At 40.3% G+C, this 26225-nt stretch overlaps 2 protein-coding genes across 2 annotated transcripts in view; both read right to left on the reverse strand.

The window, feature by feature from the left end:
* Window positions 1–1660: 1660 nt before the first annotated feature.
* CTSK (cathepsin K) lies at window positions 1661–15419 on the reverse strand. Its single transcript, XM_024570420.4, has 8 exons — window positions 14572–15419; window positions 12897–13020; window positions 12298–12420; window positions 12055–12210; window positions 10937–11155; window positions 7525–7690; window positions 7151–7256; window positions 1661–5040 (listed from the first exon to the last, which is right to left on the reverse strand). Exons 2-8 carry the CDS (start codon window positions 13017–13019, stop codon window positions 4941–4943), a joined length of 993 nt encoding a protein of 330 aa, XP_024426188.1. The 5' UTR covers window position 13020; window positions 14572–15419; the 3' UTR covers window positions 1661–4940.
* A 579-nt stretch (window positions 15420–15998) lies between these two features.
* The window catches only part of ARNT (aryl hydrocarbon receptor nuclear translocator), a 65261-nt gene continuing 55034 nt past the window's right edge, over window positions 15999–26225 (reverse strand). Inside the window, exons 14-22 of the mRNA XM_024570089.4 lie at window positions 25019–25170; window positions 22496–22606; window positions 22032–22107; window positions 21751–21874; window positions 21451–21553; window positions 20930–21077; window positions 19217–19379; window positions 18690–18856; window positions 15999–17990 (exon numbers count right to left, since the gene is read on the reverse strand). Coding sequence (XP_024425857.2) covers window positions 17901–17990; window positions 18690–18856; window positions 19217–19379; window positions 20930–21077; window positions 21451–21553; window positions 21751–21874; window positions 22032–22107; window positions 22496–22606; window positions 25019–25170 — 1134 coding nt within the window. The 3' untranslated portion in view covers window positions 15999–17900. The remainder of the gene's footprint in view (window positions 17991–18689; window positions 18857–19216; window positions 19380–20929; window positions 21078–21450; window positions 21554–21750; window positions 21875–22031; window positions 22108–22495; window positions 22607–25018; window positions 25171–26225) is intronic.

A 26225-nucleotide genomic window follows, 5' to 3' on the forward strand; every position in this document is an offset into this window, starting at 1 on the left:
GTTGGTAGGAATGCAGACTGGTGAGGCCACTGTGGAAAAGTGTGGAATTTCCTCAGAAAACTAAAAATGGAACTGCCCTCTGACCCAGCAATTCCACTGCTGGGATTATACCCTAAGAACCCTGAAACACCACTCCAAAAGAACCTATGCACACCAATGTTCATAGCAGCACAATTTACAATAGCCAAGTACTGGAAGCAACCTAAGTGCCCATCAGCAAATGAGTGGATCAAAAAACTATGGTACATTTACACAATGGAATTCCATACAGCAGAGAGCAAGAAGGAGCTTATACCCTTTGCAACAGCATGGATGGAACTGGAGAGCATTATGCTAAGTGAAATAAGCCAGGCAGTGGGGGACAAATACCATATAATCTTACCTTTAACTGGAACATAATCAACAAAAGAAAAGAGCAAACAAAATATGACCAGAGACATTGAAGTTAAGAACAATCTGACAATAACCAGAGAGGAGTGGGGAGGGGATCGTGGGGAAAGGGGTTTTCAGGAACTACTATAAAGGACACATGGACAAAACCAAGGGGGAGGAGGGTGGCAGGAGAGGGAGGTGAGTTTGGCTGGGGTCGGGTAGAGGGGTGGGGAGAAAATGCAGACAACTGTAATTGAATAACAATTTAAAAAAAAATCAACAAGCATGTCCTCAGGTGATGATTTTTTAAAAAATGGGTGGAACAGCAAATCAATGTTTCTCCTTCCCTCTCTCTGTGTCTCTCTCTCTCAAATCAATAAATCAAGTTTTTTTTAAAAAAATAATTAAACTGTCCAGGATTTTAATAATACCTGTGCCACTAAAAGTTTCATAGGCTGTCACTTGTAAGTTTGATTTCCTTCTCATAGCATCTGTGAAGGATGGTGCGAAACAGCAGATCGCAGTACAGACAGCGCTGGGAGCTCAGGTTCAGGAAGAGCAAGCAGCCAGTGAAATCCAGAGTGTGAGACATTCTGCTGGACACATGAGTTGGCTTCTCCTTGAAATCAATCAAAACAAGAGAAAAAAACTGTATTTGGAGGGAGCGCAGGTAGAGAAGTGATTGTCAAAGAACCCAGTAGACTTAATACCAATCGAATGCAATGTCTAAAACTATTTGGATACTGATTTGATTAAACTAACAGTAAACAGATACCTTTAAAAATTGCAGAAATTTTTAAATGGACTAAATATTGAATGGTAGTAAGAAACAATTGTCAATTTTATTAGGTGTGCTAAATGCAAAAATAAATTCTTCACTCAGAGATGTGTAACAAGTATTATTGAGTGAAGTATCTGGGATTTGTTTTAACACACACACACACACACACACACACACAGAGGGGAGATGAAGTAAGATTGGAAAATTGGAGGCAGAAAACGAAACAAGACCTGTGTCTGCATCCTGGCTCATCGACGTACTAACTAGGGGAACGTGGGCAAACTACCCGATATCTGTAGCATGGCAATAATACGGGTGCTGTGTAGGCAAAGCATTTGACATGGTAGGGGCTGCATAGTAAAGCTCAATAAATGTTAGGTAATATTATGATGAAAGAAATAAAAATTATACAAAGGTAGATGTGATTGTATGATCATTTACAAACTGTTTTGTGTCAAAGTATCAATCATGAATGTTTTTGTCAGAACACTGGAAACAATGTATATGTTGATTTATTCAAGTTTAATTAATAAATTATGTACATCTTTACCGTAGAATTATATACATCTATAAAGATAATCATATTTCCAGGCCAGGATATATCAACTCTATTGCTTAGCATCATTTAGAGGTGGTAACTAATGCAAACAGACAAGAAACAACAAGTTAGAGGTAAAAATCAGAAAGAAAGGGGTAATATTTACCTCTGTGGATGATACACTTATATACACAAAAATATCCAGCAGAATCCACCGAAAAATGCATAAAGAGAATTCAAGGTAAGATAGCTGAATGCAAAAACAAATCTAATATAATTAATACCTTTCAATATGTCTGATTAGAAATTATATCAGAAAAGACCCCATTAAAACTGCAAAAATAATAAAAGATAAACTCCCAGAAAAAAAAGGTTGGCAAGAAATAAGCAATATCTCTAAGAAGGACACAAAAGCATACTTGAAAAAAATATGAAAGCATCTCTTATTCTTAGATGGGAAGATCCAGTATAAAGAGGTCAATTTCCCCTAATTTAAAGATACAAATTTAATGTGATCCAAATAAAAAATACTGGCAGGGTTTTTGATAACTTGACAAGCTGATTTGAAAGAGCACAAAGAAAAAATTAAAAGGACAATATTGAGCGAAAAAATCTAGAAAAGAAGAGTAATAAGGGGAAGACTAATCCTGTTGGATATTGAAACACACTATAAATGTGTGATTCTGGCTGAGTACAGATATACATATTCATCTACCAGAATAGAAAATCTAGAAATATACCGAAATACCTATAGGAATGGGGTAAATTTGTTTCCCACATATCCACACAAAAGGAAATTCTAAAGGATGTTCTTTAGGCAGAAGGGAAAAAATTCCAGATTGATATAACAGACCTGTGTAGATTTGCCAGGTGGGGAGTCTGATATCTCTCAAGTTTGTCTTTGGTCCTTTCAAAACTCAAGAAAAGCTACTTGCAGATTGCTGAGCATGCTCTCTCCTGCCTACACGTTTGAATGTGCTGTCCTTTGGATCTGGAATGCCTTTTCCTAACTCCCCATCTGCCAAACTCATACTCAAGCTTCAAAAGAGTTTAGGAGTCATTCTTCTGTGAGGTGTCTTTCTTAGCATGAGTGTATAGTGTCTTCTACATGTTGACTTTCCTCCAGTGTCTTGCATCTTCATTTTGCTTGGCATGTGTTATCTGTTCTTTACACTGCTGCCAGAGGAATATTGCTAACATACAGATCTGATCATGTCTTTCCTGCTAAAAAAATACCTGATGCCTACTCAGTGCCTGTGTGTCTATAAAATATATACTTCTGGAAACACGGGAGGCATTCAAGGCCTTCCGGGATTCTGCTCCAACCTACTTTCTCACCTCACCTCTATCAGGTATGCCCTTGCACCCTAAACTTGAAACACCCCAGCTCACCATTCACACACACAGCTCTCTCAGTGCCTTGGACCCAGGACTTTTGGCCTGATATGTCCTCTCTCCTCCCACTCTACTCTTCATCCGTTTTCTCTACCCATTCAGATCTTTCAAAGCTCTGTTCTCAATGAAGCCTCATCTAAAATTCCATTAAGAATTAATGACTCAAGCCCTGGCTGGTATGGCTCAGTGGGTTGGACATTGTCCTGGGAGGCCAAGGTCACCTGTTTGATTCCTGGTCAGGGTATGTGCCTGGGTTGTGGGCCAGGTCCCTGGTTGTGGGCGTGTGAGAGGAGACTGATGGATATGTCTCTTGCACATCGATGTTTCTCTCCCTCTTCCTCTTCTCTTTCCCTCTCTCTAAAAAAATTAATGAAATCTTAAAACAAAAGAGAATTAATGACTCATTCCTGAGTCTGCATAATTAGTATTTACCTCATTATGGTTGGTATTATTAGTTGTTTGTATGTCTGTCACTAGTCTGTAACATTCTTGAGGTTTGGGCAATTCTTACAAATTTATTTCATCATCATACCTTTAAATGTACTGCATATTACATGGTAAGAAATATTTATGTACAAAAATAAATAATTTTGCATAGAGTAAAATTAAATATTGCCTAACACATGGTTTGCATTTAATTAAATATGAACTCTCTCTACTGGTGATAATAAGCATTTTGTGAAACATTAACATTGCTTGGAAACCATTACAATGAGTTTTGCCCTGGCCGGTGTGGTTCAGTGGTTGGAACATTGACCCATATGCCGAAGGGTCACAGGTCCAATCCCTGGTTGGGGAGCCTACAAGAGGCAACCAATCAATGTTTCTCTCTCACACTGTTTCTCTCTCTCTTCCCATCCCTCTCTTTCTAAAAAAGCAATGAAAAAGTGTCCTCAGGTGAGGATTAAAAAAAAAAAGTTTCAATGTCCTCTTTTGGCGAAAGCATAAGTTTAGGTTCTAGAACTTCGGAGGGCCTTAAGACTCAAGTTTATGTGCCACTTAATCTGGTCCCCTAAAATGGAATTAAATATTGAAAATTTCTTATATCCATTTAATCCCTTTAGGACAGTTCTTAGCCCAGAGTAAGCACTTAGTAGAAGCTGATTGAAGGAATGAACAAATAAACTAAGATGAATTGTTTATGTGATGTTCTCCCCACACAGACTATGAGTACAACAAGTGTAACAGATACGTTTTATTCGCCTTTTTGTCTCCAGCACCTAGCACAGTATCCAACACAAAATGAGTGGTTACAAAACATCTATTTATTAAGTTATAGACAAAAGATAAATACTTGGTTCACTTTAAATATGCAAAGAAGGAAAAAGGAAACACATTTCCTGTATCATGTTAACTTGCACCAAAAACTGATGAATAGATTTATGAATCAAGGTGTAAAACATACCTATTTATACCTTGGGATATAGAAGCAGTGAACTTGTAGATCGACAAGTCAGATCACCTTAGTCCCCCAGGGTGGTCAAAGCCAACTAGGCCCTGTGAATGAGCATCTGGCCTATCTGAAGATCTCTGTCTTCTACCTATTTGCACAGCAGCAGCCCCAGGACAACACGGCCAGGGCAGGCTGTGGTCACATCTCTTAGTCTAAGGATGCACACCTGTTAGGGAAATTCCTACTGCAGCCACAGTGAAAAATAAAGGCCGTGGGTGGAGAGAAGGAAAGCAGTCTAGGAGTGGCCCCTGAAGCATAAACAAATGGGGAGACTGAACAGACAATCTCTGTAGCACTACATCTGCTTCAAGAAGGGCACACCAACTCCCTTCCAAAGTACGTCACTTTGCTACACCATCATGGAAGGAACGGAAGAGCAGGATGGGGTTGGCTGGCTGAAGTCACATCTTGGGGAAGCTGGCCAGGTTGGCAATGCCACAAGCGTTGTTCTTATTCCGGGCCATTAGGATGTAGCCTTTGTTTCCCCAGCTTTCTCCCCAGCTGTAGGATCAATCAAGAAAAATACTTAGTATCACAGATTATTTATCCACTAAAACACTAACTATTGTGCTAGGAACTAATGGTATACAAAAATGAATAAGACAGCTTTTATCTTTAAAGAGTTTAAGGCCAAGAAATGGACAGAAGGCATAACACTACAGGTCTCAAAGGCAGGAGAGATTACTTCTGATCAAGAGAATCAAAAAAGACTTAATGTAAGAAGTAGCACTGAGCTGAGCCTGAAGGCTGGGTAGAAATGAGACCTATGGAAATGGGATGACAGTGGAGCCGTGGGGAATGAGTAACAGAGGCAGGAAGGCATGGGGCATGTGTTAAGATCTTGTGGCTGAAAAATAGGGTGCCAGAAAGGGTGTAATGAGAGGTAAGTCTGGAAAGGGAGATGGAGATCAGGTTGAGTTATTTTTCCTGCCAGGCTAAAGACTTGGACTCTGTGGTCCATCACAGTGGAGGAGACACTGAAGGTTTCTGATTGGGAGAGTGATATCATCTGATTCGTGTTTTAGGAAGAGTGATGTCGAAAACATGAGTCTAGAACATAAGAAAGAGGCAAGACAGGCTGAATTTGGTGATTTGGGTTTGTGAATAAAACCCATAAGAGAGATGAATGAAGCTATGATAATGGATGAGGTTGCTAAGGAAACAAGTGGAAAGAATGGAAGAGTATCTCTCTCTTTATATATATATAAGTATATATTTATTTATTTACTTATATACATTATAAATATAAATATAAAGATATAGAGATATAAATATATATTTTATATTTCTCTCTTTATATAATTTGTGTGTGTGTATATATATAAAGAGAGAGAGAGAGAGAGAGAGAGAGGGACAGAGAGAAAGAGATGGACTGTATATCTTCCTAAACTGTTTTCATGAGTTTTCTGTCCTTTTTCCCCAACCAGCAAATTCTCTAATCATCCAATACATTTTACTTAAGACCCGCACCCTATTCCTGTTCCCTTCTCCCAGGATCCCAGTGGTCCTGATCCTGCCTGGTGTGTCCCTTATTCCTCCCACCTCTCTTGAATGCACCCGATCGAGAAAGGACATAGGAAGTAAGCATTTGGGCTGGAAGTTGAGAAAGGGAAATCACAGGACAGAAGCTTTGGCAAAAGGAACACCCTCACTGGATGGTGCTTGGCTGGACTGTGATATAAAAAGTCGCCTCAGGTTTGAAGCAATCCCAGCCTCACGTTCTATCCTTCCAGTCCTCCAGGCAGCAGCCCCAACACCACCGTCTTGGCCTGTGAAGCCAAGCTACCCTGTAGTTTTATTTGTTCCGAATAATACGGAAGGAAACACTACATTTTGTTGTTGTTATGCATATCTTTCTGAAAAGCACTGCACTTCACAGACTTCAAATGTTTGGCCAGTTCTTGTGTATATCTATCCTAAGTGTACCTAGAAGGGCAAAAAGCTGCACAAAGGGGTATTAAACCTTTACATTGTTCCCGACTGCGCACAGAGAGACTGATGATGCAAACCTCCCTAAGAACTTGTTCGCATTAGAGAAAAAAGGAAAGAAAAATATATGTAATTCCAAACGTCCTGCTGGATTTGGGTGCTACTTTATCTTCTGGTTATCTAGGTCTGTCTTCCTTAGGGGGCTGGGAAGTCACTGAAGGCACACATCCTGTTCTTTTGTGACTGAGCACCTTGCACATGGAGCAGCTGCCTAACACATACTTTGAGTACTAGCGCCTGGCCATTAAATGTAGAATTAATAGCTTCTGATTAGGCCCTGGCTGGTGCAGCTCAGTGGATTGAGTGCCTGCCTGTGAATCAAAGGGTCGCTGGTTTCCCGATTCCCAGACTAGTGCACATGCCTGGGTTGTGGGCCAGGTCCCCAGTAGGGGGCGTGCGAGAGGCAGCCATACAGATATTACTCTCTTTCTCCCTCCCCTCCCCTCTCTAAAAATAAGTAAATAAAATCTTTTTTAAAAGCTTCTGATTAGGAAGGTAGAACTGAAAAGTCTGAGATGACTTTAACTTGATTTGGGAGAGAGAAAGGCACATTGGGAAGCTGGAGATGAGCCTGAGTGTTCAGAGGGTGACTGACTGACAAACGTAGGGTTCCCGTCCTTACCTGTTTTTAATTATCCAGTGCTTTTTTCTTTTCTGGATCCCATACCCCACTGCCAGAACTGCGTGGTTCAGATTGTCGCTATTGCAGTTTTTATCGTAATACACACCTAGGAAACAATCCATCAAGGTGAAGCTTTCTGTAACTGAGGGGCTCCCTGGGGGGCTCTGACTCTAGGCAGCCCTCTGTAGAATCCTGTCCCAGTCAGCAGGGCTTACATCACAGACGCTCTGTGTGGTGGCAGCTGGTAGTTTCTCTCTGGCAGACTCAGTCTGGATGTGGAAACTAAGTACTGAAAATGCTCAGTGCCCTTTGAGAAGCTGCCAAGCCCACATGAGGAGAGACAGCTGACATGCTCCACAAGAGCAGCTCCTTACCTTTGCTGTAAAACTGAAAGGAGGTCAGGCTTGCGTCGATGGCCACAGAGATGGGTCCCACTCGGGCCACTGCCCTCTTCAGGGCTTTCTCATTCCCCTCAGGGATCTCTTTGTAGCCTCTGCACTTGGCTGCCTTGCCTGTTGGGTTGTACATACAACTTTCATCCTGGAAAAAAAAAAAACCAAGGTTGAAACAGGACTAGAACAAAGCAACAGGCAATGAACTGGTGAGTGAGAAACTCCAGCAATGTCTCCAGTGATGTCAGTGAACTAACAGGGGCAGTGGCTAGTCTCTAGGGAGGGTCTGCTGTCCTCCCCATTTTCGACCCTGCAAAAACGAATGGGAAATGCAACTACCTCGCACCACATACAAAAATCAGTTGCAGGTGGTTTTCAAACAAATATAAAAGCAAACACTGTAAAACCTGAAAAACAGAGAAAGAAATAAAAATTTTATAACTTCTTTGTAGACAAAGATTTCTGAAATAGGATATTTTTTTAAAGCACAAATCATCTTCTGGGCCTGTAGTGTGTGTGAGCCCGGGAGGGCTGCCATCATTGTTAATATTTAGATCGTGTGTTCTTGTAGCTATAACTCCAGGTTTGGAAGGGGCCGCCTGTAGGATAATGAACTGCCAAAAAGAATACACCGCCTTGACGTGGGTGGCCGTTATATTCCGCAATTGTGGCATTTGACATGATATTCTACAATTACACGATATCCTGGCTTAATAATTTCTCAAAATTTTTTTGTTCTCTGTCATATCTAAATCCTTGATGCCTTCTGGTACCAAAAATTGCAGAGACCTACAAGTAAAATAAAATAAAATATCTTGGGAATGTGAAGGGATGTCACGAGAGGATACTGTAAATTCAGAGTAACCGACATTATGGCTGGAATGAACCTACATCACGGTGCTACCTGGAGGTTGTCCTGCCAGATCTCTTCCTTTTCATTCATTCACATATTCATGTGAAAAAAATTCTTTCAGTTTTGGACAGTAACTGCTTTTAAAAACTATAAATTAGATACAAGAGAACAGCTACCCAAAATTCAGAATGTTAAAGACAGAACATGTGTCTTACATGGCTAATTCTCATTTTAACTGATTATGAAACCAAAATCTTCCACATTCCTCTAAAATGCTGAAGAGTTCACTGGGGGGCAGGCAGGTGGCAGAAGAACAGATATTAGAAGTCAAATGCTCCTTGTATTCCGAAATGGGGTTTCAAATATTACATCGTTTTCATTTAAATTATTTAGAGTCTCTCAGCTAATAGTTCAACTATCTCTCAACAAAGTGGTTAGTGTAGTAATGAATAAATGATGCAAGCTGCTCACGGATGAGTGATCAACTATTAGTTGATAGTATTTATTTTTCTCTAATATAGTTCAATGACATAAGCCTTTAAATTGGCTTCCTGGATTAATCAATATGGAAAAATTATAAACATAAACCTGTTTTTTATGTGTACTGTTGGGGTTTAATTTTTTATATTAAGTGACAACAAAAAGTTGTCAGAAGGGTATTTGACAATTTAAAAAATAATATTTTGCCAAATTAAGGTTATGTCACTAATTAGCCAGATGTATTCAGAATTGAAAAGCTAATCTGTTGGGCAGCTCTAGGATGCTGCACATTCTAGCAGCAGCCCCAGGGTTCAACCATGGACATGGGACCCAGCACTTCTAAAAACTGTGTACAGACTAAAGAACTTTTTTTCCAGATACAACCTCCACTTTCTCTGCCTTGCAAACCTGACAGCTAAAAACCCATACCGTGGAATAATAAAACTCATAACAAGGAGTGGCCTTTATAAAATAAAGTACTGTTCTGATGTGGCCAGTGTCATGAGGATGTGTTGAAATGCCTTAATGTGTAGGTCGTTGAGTATCCCGTGAAATGGATTTGTTCAGTCATTTACATTAGTGAGCATTCTATTGCAGAAGGCGTCATTTCAGATGACTAAAACTGAATGACTAAAACTCATTGCTTTCGGATTTTTTTTCAAGGAAAAAACTGCAAAGGAAAAAATTAGTAATTTTACTACACAAAAATTAAGAGCTTTTCTGGACTGAAAGATAGCAGAAAGAGAGTGAAAAGATAAACATCATCAACCTAATTAAAGTGAGCAAAAGACATACACATTCAATTCGCTGAAGCAGAAAGGCACAGAAACACACTGATGAAGATGTGAGACTTCCGGTCAGGGTGGTGGAATATGGAAACTGTGCTCAATTCCTCTCACTGCCACATCAAAATTACAACAGAATTATACAACAGCTACCCTTGAGGACCATCTGAAGACTCGATGAACAGAATTCCTGTTACTAAGGATACAAAGAAGACACATCAAGACTGAATGTCAACTGTCATTGAGAAATATTTGTTTTAAAGATGTGAATCAATGGGATTCTTATACATTGATTGTGGGAATATAATTTTTTCCAAATACTTTGGTAAAATATTTGGTATTACCTATCTAGTAAAGTTGAAGATGCACATAACCTAAGGCTTAGCCAATTCTGTCCCAAGCTATTATATTCTAGTAGAGAAATGCTGGCATGTGTGCGTAGAAGACACGCCTGGCAACGTTTGCAGCAGGTAAACAGATCTGGTGGACAAATGTCGGCTCTGCCACATAACCAGTGGTATGAACTTGAGTTTGCTGTTCTACCTCAAGTGTCAAGTTCCTTACTTACCAAGTGAGGGTGTATCTACCTCACAGGGCTGTTAAGAGGATTAAATCAGAAAATGCACTAAGCACATGGCTTAGCACATAACAACCATCATTTTCATTACTAAAACTTGCTATCCTTTCTTCAAAGGCTCCTGTTGCAAAGGCCCCATATTATATTACCTATCAATCCCATGTATGTAAGTAGCCCTCAGATCTACTTCATTTCAGGTAAGAAAGAGCTTCTTCCTACTGTCAAACAATCTTATAGGAGGAAGTGAATTGATCTCTAAAATTACAACAAATGTGAAGCTACTTGTTTTTCCTCCCATCTTATACAGGTTAGCATGTTAATGTACAACTTGCCTAAACATTCCCCCAACCCACACTGAGATCATACAAAATAAAGACACATGATTCACGAAATTAGATTTTTGATGGGAGTGAAGGAGTTGCACCGAGGGTTACAGACACCTCCTCGGAGATCTATGGAATAACCTGTCCGCTGTTTTCTTCTCCAGGGCCGACAGGCAGACAAGATCTATGGTAGCCTGAACTCCCAAAATTCTCCCAGATTCTGGGAGTCTTCCTGGCCTTCTATGGGCCATTATCCCATCAAGAAAGCAGGACAAGGTGACAGAAAACAAGATTCTGGGAATTGTTTCCAGCATGAAATACCGCACTGGGGCAGAAGGGGCCCTCACGGGGCCGTGACGGTGTGGGCCAGTCTCACCTGTCCCACGTACGGGTAGGCATCTTCAGAGTCAATGCCCTGGTTCTTCTGCACGTAGTGGAAGGCATTGGTCATGTAGCCCCCTCCGCAGCCATCATTCTCAGACACACAGTCCACCAGGTTCTGGGGACTCAGATTTAAGAGTTTACCAGTTTTCTTCTTCAGCTGGCCCTCCAGGGCACCCACGGAGCTAAAAGCCCAACAGGAACCACACTGACCCTGGGAGGCACAACAGAGAAACTATCAGTCATTGCTGCTCACACTTTCCCTCTCCTCCCCCTGCTGGCCAGATGACATTCCACAGATTTTAGAAATTCCAGCACACACGTCCCCCTAGCTGTGAAGGCTTCCTATTTCCCTTCACTTAACATTTGGTGCATTGTTCTATTGCTGGTGTGGCCATTGATAACTTTCATTACTATTGTTCCACTAGCTGTAGTATAATAGCAGAGCAGAGTATGCTTTGTAACCCTTTAGATATGTGACCTTGGGTAAGTTACTAAACCTCTCTGTGCCTCAGTTTCCTTATCTGTAAAATGTTAATAATAATAAGTGCTAGCTATTATTAGTGTTTAAGATATATTTTTCTTTCCTTTTCTACTTTTTAAGATTAGGGATTTCTTGGGGACACAGATTATGTCTTAGTCATCTTGAATCTCTACTGCCTAGTACATGCCTGATAGGTCCTGAAAAAAATGTTTGTTGAGTGAATGTTAAATCAATTGTTCATCTGGTTGATACAATCAACATTGTTAAGGTTGTGGGAAAACCAGCAATGTCATGCTGATAAGAATGTAAGATAGCAAAACTTTTTTGGAAAGGATCTAGCAATTTTAATTTTAGGATTTATTTTGCTTACATATTTGTACATGGGTATAAAAATATATGTACAAGGGTGCTTACAGTAACACTATTTGTAAAAAGAGAAAACTCAGAAACAACCTAAATGCACAAACACGGGAGATGAGCTAAATGGTCGAACAGGCTACTAGCACAGGGAGCAGTAACCTTAATTCCTTGTTCCCTCTTCCTACTGCCCTCCTACCTTAAGAACAAAGAAACAGCCAAAGGAAGAGGCCATGCCATCTCACACCCATTCCCAGGACACAGGAGGGTACCTGATTTTTGACAGGAGTAACATATCCCTTCTTTCGATAATCAATGGAGTCCGGGACTTTGCCTTCCCAGTCTGGGACATAGCGGGTGTCATTACTGCGGGAATGAGAGGGGGGCACTTTGAGTCCAGTCATCTTCTGAACCACCTCTTCACTGGTCTGGGACAAAGGAGAAAGAGGCCAGGCGTAAGCAGGGAACTAAGGCAAATGCAGGGCGAGTAGGCCAGAAGCTAAGGCTAAACTCACCATGTCTCCCAAGTGGTTCATGGCCAGTTCATATGTGTGGACACCAAGAGAGGCCTCAAGATTATGGATGGAAATATGCTTCAGGTTTTTTTCCCAAATTAAACGTCGAGAGATTTCATCCACCTAAACAGAGCATGTTCAGTACTGGCACAGACTGTCCCCTGTGTGCAGTTACATAGGCAATATTGCAGGGGTTTTTAAGAGAAAAGATAAAAGTTACAGTAATGGAGAGTATACAATCTAGTTGGGGAAATGACCACAGGGTTATTAAGCATGCAGAAAGAAATAAACAAATTCAAAAATAGAATGCAGAAATCAGGAGAGATGTACAGGAAAGTTGCTATGGATTAACAGCATTAATCTGAGAAGTCTTTCCAAAACAAAAATGTGAAACATGTATAAAGAAAAGTAAGGATAGGACTTGAGGAAGGGTGCCTTGAGGAACAAGAATGAAAACTGGAAGTTAACAGTTAGGGAACAAGAGCAGGTGTGCTAGGCTGGAGTGGTTAAAGTGTTTGGATAGAAAGGAGTCTGGAGGCTAGGACTGGAGATCCCAGTTTCAGCCCTCCCACCATGCTCCCCTCCAGGTCCCCAGGCACCTTGCTGTTATACTGCTTCCTGTAGGTCTTCTTCCATTGCTCCCACTGGGTGTCCAGTATCTCCTCAGGGTATTGAGCAAAGCTCACCATGGGCAGCAACAGCAGAACCTTGAGCCCCCACATCCTGGGGAAAGGGATAATTAGGGGAGAATCTCCTGTTTGCCAAGAAAGTTCTAGCCTGGCTGAGGATGAGGAAATACCTGGAGCCATATTCCCAAACAGGTGGTTCTTAACCTTTGGGAGTCATAGACTCCTTTGAGAAGCTAATAAAATTTACAACCCACTATATAATCCCTCTCACGAGAAAAATGCACGCACACATAATAATTCTAGGGAGTTCATGAACCTGAAGTTAAGAACCCCTTCCTCTGGACTATGAGGCAAAAAACAGACAAAAACAGAACAAAAAACCCATGAACAAAACCACCTAGGCTTTATGAAGAAGGTAGACAAAAACCTCAGGGTGATTTCCATATGATAAACCAAACAGTGACCACCAGGAGGGGTCTGGGTTTGGATGGGTGCAGATACATCTGGTTGCAAGTATTTTGACCTAGGGAGATTCAACCCATACACACACACGCGCACACACACAGAATCACGTGCACTGACAACCAGAAACGGGGTAGAAAATGGACGGTCATCATGGGCTCAGCACCTGTCTCCTCCAACGTCCCCCGCAGACGTGGAAGAGATGGACAAGGTTGGTAGATAATGATGGTGGTTGGCGAACACACAAAGGGGAGATTCCCAACTAAGTTTTGCTTCCTCACCATTTCATGGTTTTCTTCTTTTCCATGCCTAAATTCTATTATCTTTCCAGCCCTTGCCAGGAGAGGACAAGGGAAAAGTTGACAGTGTTTCTCTTCTCCTCCAACTATGAGAGCATATTTTACTGTCTCTGTAGTTTTCTTATGTACTTTTCTTCCTCTCTCTTCTTGCTCCCTCTTCAGGCAGGAAACTGTCCTAATCTCAACCAGCTGCCGTGGGCAGGGAAGTTTTTCTTCTTTCATGGACAACAAAAACCTCTGTGACTGCCACAAGACAACACCCCTCAGAACCAGCTTGTTAAAAAAAGAATGTGAGACAGAAAAGCAATGTCCTACGATCATCAAATACACAGCTTTTCAGAAGTTTGCTCTAACTTCACTCCTTGCAGTGGCTTACGTGGCCTCCATTTTAAGAACAATTTAGTCTGTAGCAAGTCATACAGCTTGCATAACTTTTGAATTTAGTCCATTTTTGAGTAATCTTTGTAAACTGGCAAATATACAGCAGGACAATTAATGCCTGAAGTGTTAAGGGCTTTGAGATGTCTCAGAGTAGGAAGCACTGAGCTACCAACACTCTGTACAACTCAGCCTCCGGCTATAAGTTAACCCTTTTGGTACCTTTGGCCAGAACAGAAAACCCCAGAGGCCTCACTTTAAGTGAGGGATGGGTAAAGGACTCCTATATTCTTTGCTTTCACTAACAGCCATCACGGAAGAAATCCTAAAAGATTTCCAGGCAGATCTGGCCAGGAAATTGCCTAAGCAGGGCATCAGTGTTTCCGTGCACACGGCCTACAAAGTTCATTTTGATCCCCACGTCATTCCATCCCTAATACTCCTAAAATGTAGAATTAATTGTTAGAAATAAAAAGCTAAAAGATCTAGGAAGTTGAAAATGTTACCTGCTGCTGGGGATCTGCTCTCTGGGCTCGGTTCCGCAGGGGAGTGTGGATAAAGTCCACGTCTAGGAGTGTTGGATTTATTCCATCAGAATTGCGGAAGTCAGCCCCAGCTGCTGGCTGGAAAATTTGGATAGGGGAGGGAGGCGGAGATAGAAATGCTGAGAAGGGGGATTAGGGAGGAGGGAAGGAGGCGGTGAATCTGCAGGATCTGTACGCATGTGGGAGAGTGTGAGGCTGGATGACTTGTCTTCCAGGGAAGACAAAAATAAACCTCAATACACATTATTCATTTTGGGGTTTGGTGGCTAGAGGACACAGTCCTGGTCTCTCCTATTCTTATTACATGTTATATTGGGGGATTGTGTCTTTTCTTGTTACCCATCTCTCCAACTTTGAAACTTGTTTTTGAATTTGTCTGACACTCACATCAGAGATGGAATAAACACAAAAAGCTAGAAGACTACATATGCAAATGAGGGAAATCACAGGCCCTGAAATCATTTGTATTTTATAAGCTTGTTGGCTAACCGTTGTCATTTCTTCCATGCACAGGAACAGCTAGCTCCTCCAGCCTGAATTTGCTGAGGAAAGATATGCCCAGAAAATCCAGATGAAACCAGTTTTAAAAGTAACCGAAAACTGTATTCTCAGTAATTTATGACAGCACATGAATCAATGCCATGTGACTCAACGTGACTTCTTTTTTTGCTAAAACTCTGATGGTAAGAGGCCTTATGCACATTATCCATCTCAATTACTGAAATCCCCAACTCAGGTCCAGTCATGAGCTCCTCCACATACTTCCCCCATTACCCATGCATGTGACAGATGAGTCTAGTTCAGCCCCTAGGCCACACTCCCAAACTCCATATTCTTCCATACACAGATGTGGGGGAAGAGGAAAAGAGTGTCCTTGAAACTGAATGGACAATACACGGGATCTAGATTGAGTTTCTGGCTGGATTACATACAATAGACTCTCAAGAACACAGGTTTATACCTATGCATTTTAAGATTTGCTAATGAACCTAGAGGGAACCCAGGTCCAGACCTGAATAATTTAAATTTCCCCATCCCTAATTCCTTTTCATCCAGAAGAGGGGAACAACCTGGGGGAAGGGATCCAGATGTGCCTGACTGGTCTCAAATCCTAATTCTCCCCTCCCCTGAGGACTTGGGTAATCCCAACCCCCATGCCATGGTCAGATGTCCCTGTTGATTTCACTTAGAATGAGTCAGTATCAGGAGGAGAACCAAGGAATGCTGAGTGATCAGAGCCTTATGATTTCCCACATGTGAAATTATAGACACATTGTGCTTAATGTTTGTATATCCGGAGCTAAAGCTATGGGTTCAACGAGTTGTGTTTGTTGTTTATGAGCTGCAAAGGAATAATAAAGCCGCAATTAAGATGACACAACACAAAGTTTACAAAAGGAAAAATATTTTGTTTTAAAATACTTGCTACATGTCATTATTTTTGCCACTGTAAGGCTCAGCAGAGATGCCAGCAGTACAGAAATGGCCAACAAGAAAAAAAAAAATCAAAAATAAAACCCTGAAGGGAAAGCAAAAACAAAACCCCCAGAGCATCTTCTCCCTCCCCTCCCCAAAGCCCTCATAACTATACAATATTATAGTCTGATCACATTTAAAAACAGGTGATTATTAAAAAACAAGGATTTCATTGGAAACTCAACTTTTTGGTTTCTTACATTGTAATATAAATATATATATGTATACTGTATGTGTGCACATAGAATAAAAAAATAAACTGTTTCCTTTTCCACTCCACTACCTGGCACCAGACTGGAGACAAAAGGGAGGGGAACCCCATAATGACATTCTCTCAGCCTCTCCAAGGCCATCTATGTTCCTCAGTCCCCTATGGCTACATTTAAAATGTCTTCTTATTAATTACTCTTGCACTTAAGATACTGGCCTGAGCCAATTAAAAAAAAAAAAAAAAAGGCTGATACATATGACTGTTACCTGAGGAAAGTAGAGAGTGATAGCAGTAACCTGTATCCACACTTATATGGCTATAGTTAATTACGAAGTGACCCTGTCGGCATGGGAGTCCAGGCCCCATCTATTGCATGGATTTATTACACTTGCACTATACAGCAAAATCCAATCTCAAGACTGCAGAGGGAGCAAAGAGAAAATAACGATAGGCCCAGAAGAGACCTAAATCTCAGTTTCTTGCTAGACTGGATACTTTGAATTGGACAAAAGAGGCTACTTTGCAAGAAGGCTTGGTATTTGGCTTAAACTCTGAAAGTGAGGGCTTTCACTGGACTGTTAATCCAAGAAGTTGAGTTTCCGTGCAGAAATAACCTCCACAGAACACACACATGTAATTCTGACAGAAAAATGCAGCATTGTCTTTATGGCCAAGTGTGGGGTTTCTGAAAGTGTTCATCCTGTCAGCCTATTTCTGTAATGTCTGCAGATCTTCCATATCAGGTGAGAGCACCAAAAGCAGGGATGACCCAGCTTTATCACGACAAATGTCTGATGAGAGACCAACCGTATCAACAGAAGACTTTATACACTTGCTTACAGTTGCATATTGGCTGGCACAGATATAAGTGCAGCAAAGACATTTATTTAAATACTCTTTGGCTGCAATACTAAATGGAAAATACCTGGAAGATTTAACTCTTTAGGATTCTTTGAATAACACAGAAAGACAAAGATAAAATCTGGGACAAATTTTGCATAACTCCCTAACAGGGAGAAAGAAACAAACCCAGAAACACATGTGTGTGCGCGCACACACACACACTCACACACACTCTTCTCTCACTTCTGCACCCACATTTCTTTCCAGGGGAACTGCTCACAGGCAGCAGAAAGAACATATTCTCACTTCTTAAAGCCCCATATATACCTACCATGTTTCATGATCCTCAAATATGAGGACATTTCTCTTCTTCCCCAACTTATTCAGAATTTCTTTCCAAAAACAAGCCATAGTACAAGGCAAATAGTGGACGTCAGGTTCTTCAACCTGCCCCTTGACCCTCACACAAATCATCTCTATAAAAATTTCTGGTCAGGAGACATAAGGAAAGGTATTTTTAACCTCATCCAGCCTCAGATTTTCAAAGGGTCCCCAAAGCCTTGAGGATTCATTTCATTTATCTATAAATTACGTCAGAGAGGCAGGAGGGCAAGGGAAAGGCCAGAAGTGAAAGGGGGTATGCATTAGGGGTGAGGGAAGGGAAGGGAGAGGAACTTTTATTCTGTTTATAAAAAGATTTGTTTTTTTAAAAACAAATGTGACTTTTCTCCCCCACCCCTTTGTCCTCACCCCAACAGTTCTATTCTGAAAAGGAGGGAAACATAGTTAGATCAGGAAATTCTTCATTGTTGTAGCTGGTGTTCTGGTCTCCCAGCATGGACAGCATCTCCTGGTAAGACAAAAAAAATTGGGGTTACACACCTTGATCCTTTACATTTATAAAGCTCCCTTTGCAACACTCTCCTGAACCATCATCCCTGGCCCCTCAGCGTTTCTGCTGTGCTGGGTTCTCTTAGTCTTCCTTAGCCTCAGCAGCTCTGACTCCTTTAGATGACAACCTTTTTTCCTAGTCCATTCTCTAGCTTCCCCCTACAGTTCCACATTTCCTTCTTTTCTAGTCCTCAATATTTTCAAAAGGGGAAAACTCTGCTCGCTAAATTTCATATAACCCCCTCTGGGTATACAATGGAGTATCTCTTATCCTCTTTGTTTTTGACCAAAATCTGTTTTGCTTTCCTGTGTAGTTCTTCCCCTGCAGTCCCCTCAGGACTTCTGTAAATAGACCTTAAAAGTGTATCCCCAAGCTTCTGTGAAGTGGGGATGTGGTTCTCCTTGAATAGGCTAAGACTGCTGTCTTTGATATCTTTGCATGGTGCTGCACATCACTAACTATGGGCTAGTTAAAGGCTGTGCATCACACTAAGTTCACAATTTTTTAAATTAATGACATTCATCTCTACATGCCCCACTATCTCTTCTCCCATACCCCCAATCACACCCTAATCTATGCCCGCTTCCTTCTCTGTCTCCCCTCCCTAACCCTTTCTCTCCCAGTTTCTGAGTTTCTGATGTCTTTTCACCCTCTCACCTGGAAGACCTCAGGCTGGCCAGCTTGCTGTGCTGATGGCTGTTGAACATGTTGTTCATTAGAACTTGAACGATGATGAGGCTGCTGGCCCTGCCACTGTGGCCAGACTCCCACACCCTCTGCTGTCCGTGTCTGGAATTGTCCTGCAGTCTGTCCAGTCTCAGGAGCTACCAGAGGAAGAATAAATAGGAAAAGCTAACACATAACTACATGTAAGTTATTAATTTTACCTAGAAACCTGCTGCCCTTCTCTCTGCCAATTAATGCCTCTTCAATTTCAAAACCAACCCAAATTAATTTTTCTTCTCTAGGAAACTGTTCTGAAGTCCTTTGCTCATTTTAGATTAAATTTGCATATTATTAAATTCATAATTTACATGCTTTCTGTCATATGTGTTAAAGTCTTTTTTATGTGGGTAGGTTTTAAATACCAAAAACCTTGTACTTCCCTATAATTAGCTTAATGTACAGCAAACCATTTTAACTACTGTGATTTTCCTTTTAACTGTCTTCTGGTCTGAACTCACCAAAATTGGATCCACGACTGGTGAGAGTAGGATAAGCAGCAGCACCAGGTGATGCAGTAGAAGCACCGGGGAGGGACATGGGGCTAAAGGATGACGGCGTCTGAAAGCTGCCCACACCAAATTGGGAAGAACGAGTCTTAGTTGTAGCCTGGGTGGCCACCTGCTGAAAGAGAGAAAGGAGTAGAGAACAACAAATGGAACATTTAAATTACTGCACATTCCATTCCTATGAGAGTCAACCTTCTTTGTCAATCACTGGAATCTTCTGAACCCAGCTCAGCACTTATTTCCTACTGTATATTTCTTCCAATTAATTCCCAAACTCCCTTAACATTATGTTGAGGCAGTTGTGAAAAAGTGCAAAAAATAAAGAACCATGGAATTAATGCATATTAATTATTTTAATTAATAATTAAAATAAAGAATATTGAGAGTTGTGACGATTAAATGAAAATGACTTAAATAAAGGCATTTTATAAGTTGTGGTAAAGTTATATAGTAACAGAGGCATGAATAACAGTATAGTATCACATATGTAGAGAAAAACACTTTCCATGATTTTATTCTTTAGTCTCTATTGCATTCATTTGTCCCTAATGATGTCTTTTTTTTAGTAGCTAATATTTTTCTCACCATAATAGTAATGCATATACACTGTGGAGTATTTGCAAAGTGAAGGAAATTTTTTTTTAATTATTCATAATTCTATTACCAAAGGCTCATGGTGGATAATTTCTTCCAGTTTTAATTTTCCTGTGTATTTTTTAAAATCCTCACCTGAGACTATGTTAATTGATTTGAAAGAGAGAAGAAAGGAGTGTGTGTGGTGGTGGGGGGGGAGAGGGAGAGAGGGAGAAAGGGGGAGAGAGGGAGAGGGAGAGGGAGAGGGAGAGGGAGAGGGAGAGAGAGAGAGACAGAGAGAGAGAGAGAGAGATCAATTGGCTGCCTCCTGTGCGCACTCCGACCAGGGGTTGAACCCAAAACTTAGGTAGGTACGTGCCGTGACCAGAGATTGAACCTGCAACCTTTTGGTGTACAGGATAATGCTCCAACCAACTGAGCAACCCAGCCAAGGCTCCTGTGCATTTTTTTATACAATTGAGATTATAATGCACATAACAATTCTGGAGCCTACTTCTGGTTTTGGCTTTTTAAATCTAAAATAGTATCATTTATATTATCAATATATGTTATGTTATATATTACATATTAGTATATGAATGTCATATATTACTAACATAAGTATATATTAATATATGAAAGAATATTAGCTTCAGAATATTAGCTTAACATATATACACATATATAGTATATAAGGACTTTTCAACACTTTTTTTAGTTAATAGACACCACTGTGTATAAATTCGTAATCAATTTTCTCCGTTTCCATTTCTTGTACTCCTAACCAAAGTGGAAAGCTGTTAGAATCCACTCCAAAACAAATCTGAGAATCAAACCCGCTGAAGATGTTCTATGTGAGCAATTCTGATTTAAAGTGAACATGTAAAAACCATAGACTCTGAGATTTTTTTTGGATTATCCATGATTTTTATTATCTAGCTGCTCCCAACAAAGATAAAAATTGGAAGGTAGGGTGTGAGAGGTTGAGGAAAAAGTGCCTAAGATAAACAGCAATAACTTTATAAGCCAAGAAAAGCCCAATCAACCAAATAAAAAGCAATATACAGGGGACAGACAGATGAGAAACTTTACCTGGGCAGAGAAGCCTGGGCGCGTACTAGGGGTCCAAGTTGGGGCTGCTCCCTGGGTGGGGTTGGAGTGGCGTGAAATCTGGGCCAACATCTGCCCTGCAGAGGCTGATGGCTGGACGATGGTTACAGGGGGGGCCAGACCACTATTTCTAGGAGTAAACAAAGAGTTAAGGTAAAGGATTAAAAGGATGTGTTTATCATAGACACAGGACAATCTAGTGCTATCTTTAGATTCCCTTGACTTCTCTGGGGTTAAGGAAAACTTGATAACAGAATTTAGAAAAGACCAGAAAGACTGACAGTCACACACTAATTAGAACACACAGAGATGGAACCTCGAACATGGCAATAGGACAGGTGCAAAGGAACAGGAAGAAGAAAAGCAGCTTGCCTCATCCTAGGCCCTTTAAGTTCCACTGCTTTGTCTGAAATAACCAGAGAAAGCTAGGGAAGAATAAAACTTAGATTCAGCAACTGAATCGCTCAGTTGCCCTTAAAGCAGCACACACATATGGGTCTCACCTGAAATTCTCTGCCGGCCGGGGGGTAGGAGGGAATGTGTTGCCCTGGGAGAATAGCTGTTGGGTGGCAGGGACAGTGCTGGAGGAGATGCCTTTAGTCTGATCTGCGGACCAAAAGGAGTGGGGGGAGGGCCAGTCAAGGGGCCAGTCAGTGTAGTTTATTAGTTCAGCAAGTTCCTATTTACTCAGGAGGTATTATGATTAAGTGGAATATGTTGGAAGACTACTGATTGGGCAGAAGCAGGCCCATCAGTAAATGATCAAACTGAAAATTTAAAAGTTGAATGAGGAAGAAACATACCTGCACTGATACTGGAATAGATTTCTGGAAATCTTGGATCTCTATCCTGGGCAAAGAGACCATCTGACTTCTCCAGGGGCTTGCTGTGTTCTGCCCCTGTGGTTGTCACAGGCTGAACAGGAACCTGTGGAATACAATAATAAAAATAACCATGAAAAGTTTAACATGACAATTCAATAGCCCTAAAATTCATGTAAAAAGATACATACACACTCTAACTGGCATCAGGAGGCATTCCTTAAGGAAATGCTCATTGCCTTCTTCAAAGAAGACACACTAACCTGGGAATGATTGTAGCTGGCCAGTCCATCTCTTCCTGGTACCACATCCAATTCTGTTTGCTGCTGCTGCTGCTGCCTATATGTTAAGGCCAGTGAGGAGAGAAATAGGAAAAAAAATATTTTAAAAAATAATCTGGGGAGGCCTGGCTGGTGTGGCTCAGTAGATCGAACACTGGCCTGTGAACCAAAGAAATCGCTGGTTCAATTCCTAGTCAGGGCACATGCCTGGGTTGCCGGCCAGGTCCCTGGCAGTGGATGTGTGAGAGGCAACCACACGGTGATGTTTCTCTCCATCTCTTTCTCCCTCCCTTCCCCTTTCTCTAAAAAAATGAAAATAAATTTTAAAAATTTAAAAAAATAATCTTGGGAAAAAGCTTTAAAAAATAAACAGATTTTTAAAAATGGGATTGCAGAAGTGCTAGGCTAGTCACTGCTCAATAAATGATTCTTCCACCATTTCTCACCTGGGTGCCAGCTGCCCTGAGCCCATCTCCAAGGGCAAATTAGCTGTGGGACCTAGCTGTGGCCTCTGGATCGCGTTGGACAGTGTAGGCCGTGGTTCCTGGCTAGAATTCCTGGGAAAATGGAGAGTAGGTAAAACAGAAGGAAAAAAATGTATCTAATTCTGTTTGTACATAAAGCTCTATATATTCCCTTTAGGTAGGGCAATCACTAATAAATTCCCCTTTCAAGTCTAATTCTAAAAGGAACCTATGACCCAAGATGCAACAAATAATTCAAACTATAGACAAGATGGTACAAAGAGAAATTATGTCCTACGGCAACTCCACCCTGTTTGGGTTCTGACTCCTCCTAGGTATTCAGTACCTAGTTGTGTACATGTGCATCTAAGTGTGTGTATATTCTTTTTAAAAGCATAAATAAAAAACTGACAGTATGTACACTGAAACATAAAAAAGACTATTTCTGGAATATGAAAAATTTTTCCTTCTCTTATAGTGTTCAATACTTTGCAAATTTTCAATAAAGAATATTTTAAAATATTAATAATTAATCAAAATTAATTATGGTGGGAAAAACTCTGTAAAAATGAGGAAAGCCATTATTTCCAGAAATAAGTTCTTAAAAATTTAAACAAAATGAAAACACAAAACAATAATTGTTCTGTTATATAAAGACGAAAAAACAAAAACCAAAAAATTTACAATGACCATGACCATATATACCTGAGTCCTAAAGTTAATGAAAATTTCTAACTCAATCTACTCTGTAACACCGAGTTAATTAGCAGAGAATTGAACTTTACAAGCCCTAACAATTGAATTGGAGGACACAGACTCAATGTCATCAGCAGGTACTATTTGTACTGCTGATTATTTATAAAATCAGATCTTCAAAGCCAATTGCATAGAGACAGATTAAATGGAGAAGTAACTTGACACCCACTAGGACAGGTACAATAAAAAAAGACAGCAAGAATGTGGAGAAACTGGAATCCTCATACATTGCTGACAAGAATGCAAAATGGTGTAGTAGGTTTGGAAAACACTTATTAGGCAGTTCCTCAAAAGAGTAATAAACACAGAGTTACCATGTGACCCAGCAATTCTACTCCTGGGTATACACCCAAGAAAATAAAAACATACTCACATAAAAACTAGTATACAAATGTTCATAGCAGTATTCTTAATAGCCAAAATGTGGAAACAATTCAATCTCCATCAGCTGACGAATGAATAAACAAAATATGATAAACCCATACCGAAGAATATTATTTGGCAATAAAAAGAAATGAAGTACAGACATATGCTATAACATGGATGACCCTTAAAATATTATACTAAGTGACAGGGCAGTCACAAAGGAACCATGTATTGTATGATTCCATTTATATGAAACATTTAGCTAGAACAGGTACATCTGCCCAGGCTGGTGTGGCTCAGAGCATTGAACACAGGCCTGTGAACCGCTGCTGGTTCGATTCCCAGTCAGCACACATGCATTAGTTGCAGGCCAAGTCCCCACATGCGAGAGGCAACTGAGGCAACTGACAGATGTTTCTGTCACACGTGAATGTTTCTCTCTCTCCCTTCCCCTCTCTCTAAAAATAAATAAAATTTTTAAAAATGAAAATGAAACATATATAAAGCTGTTTTAAAAAATTAGAATAGGCAAATTTATAGAGATAGAGTAGATTAGTTGTTGTACAGGGCTTGAGGAGGTGACTTAGTAACTAGAGGATTTCTTTTAGGGGAAATGAAATTAGATTGTGGTAATAGCTGCACAACCCTGTGACATACTTCAGTTAGTTAGCTGTACTTTTTCCATTACCATTTATCCCACCATACCCTCTTCCACCTAACCCCTGCCCTCCTACCTGTGACATACTTCTTAAAAATGTGCACTTTAAATGGGTGAACTGTATAGTACGTGAAATCTATCTCAATAAGATTGTTTTTTTACAAAGCTGAGAAAGCTCAAACAGAATGAAATCAAGGAACAGAGAGAGAAACAGACTAACAAGAAAGGGGATGGAGCTATGCTCTAGCAAACTATGGTCCATGGGCCAAATCCAGTCCATTGCCTTATCTGTAAACAGAAGTTTGTTGGAACATAGCTATCTTTGTTCATTTTACTTGTCTAGGACTATTTTTATGCTGTAACAGCAGAGTTTCAGTAGTTCCAATAGTGATCATATGCCCCACAAAGTCTTTAAAATATTTAGTATCTGGCCTTTTATAGAAAGGGTCTGCAGATACCTGCTCTAGAGAAAAACCCTGCCAGACTAGAAAGGGTTGAAAAATAAAACTGAAATACAAACACTTCACTTCTCAGAAGCTCATCTATAAACTATTGTTTGTTAAAATCTCATTCTACCTGGATGAACTACCCAAATTTTAAGAAGCTGGAAGATGAGGAACTTTGAACTAATGGTATTTAACTACCAGAAAAGTAGATGAGAAGGAGGGAAGTAGATTTGGCTGAGGAGAAATCTCATAATTGGAAAAGGCCCTTATGGTACATACTTCACATTGGTGTTGGTACAGATGATATACTCAATTTCATCTGAGTAAGGGTTCTGGAAAGTAAAGGAGCTGGTTCTCATCCAGAGCCATTCTCGATTCTTGGACCGGAACCGGAACATGACAGACAGCACCTGGCCTTTTAATTTCACCACCTGAAAAAGTTCTCATGCTATCAGTGAAACCTACAAAAAATTACCTTTAGAAAGTTAAAAAATAAAATTCCCACTCTACAACCCCAAGATTCGTGTGCCATTGTCCTTAAAGTATCAGTCTCTTTCAATGTTACTAACAAAACAAGTGAAAACTAAGCGACTAAATAATTAGGAGATATATTTGTCATGTTTCTTCCCAGAGCCCCAAGCTATCTGACCTCTCTAATCAAAGTCAAAAAGGAATAACAATTATTTTCAGGAGAGAAAACACTACATTCCCTACTTCCCTTGGAAAGCCCCATAAAGACAATGCTGACGTAGCTTTACGAGTCTATACTAGGAACTTACAAGTTTAATGACATTGAATATAACTTACAGGTTGCTCCTTAATCCTAGCTTTTCCCCCAAACCTGAGAATTTTTATTCTCACAACACCCACAGAGGTTTCAATAAATAAAAACTAAATTGATTTTAGCCTTATTTTGCTTTACTTTTTCAAAGAAACTGATTTTAGATTACTTTAGTTTCCAATCTAATAGAATAGAAAAAAATTATTGACCCTCTCTCCCTAACAATAAAAAAAATTAGCAGCTAACATTTATTTTATAGTTTCTATATGTCAACGTTTGTGCTTTTTCTTTTAAGAACATCAATATTTATTTAACATGATAAAAAAGAAGTGTGAAGTGAACATTTTCATTTAAAATTTAAATGTACTCACTGTATAATATATATACAATAAACAAACTAAGTCCTGGGTTGGAAAACCTGCTTATTGCTATGCATATCTATTCTAATGAAGTATAACCCCACACTTCAAAATATCTACACTTTAGCCCTGGCCAGTGTGGCTCGGTTGGTTGGAGCTTTGTCGCATAAACTGAAAGGTCATGGGTTTGGTTCCTGGTCCAGGCGCATGCCTAGGTTGTGGGTTCGATCTCATGCAAGAGACAACTGATCAACATTTCTCTCTCACATGAATGTTTCTCTCCCTCTCTCCCTTCCCTTCTCTCTAAAATCAATAAGCATGTCCCTGTATGAGGATTAAAATATAA

This window comes from Desmodus rotundus, chromosome 12 (genome assembly GCF_022682495.2).
Source record: "Desmodus rotundus isolate HL8 chromosome 12, HLdesRot8A.1, whole genome shotgun sequence".
In the NCBI taxonomy this organism is placed as follows: domain Eukaryota; kingdom Metazoa; phylum Chordata; class Mammalia; order Chiroptera; family Phyllostomidae; genus Desmodus; species Desmodus rotundus.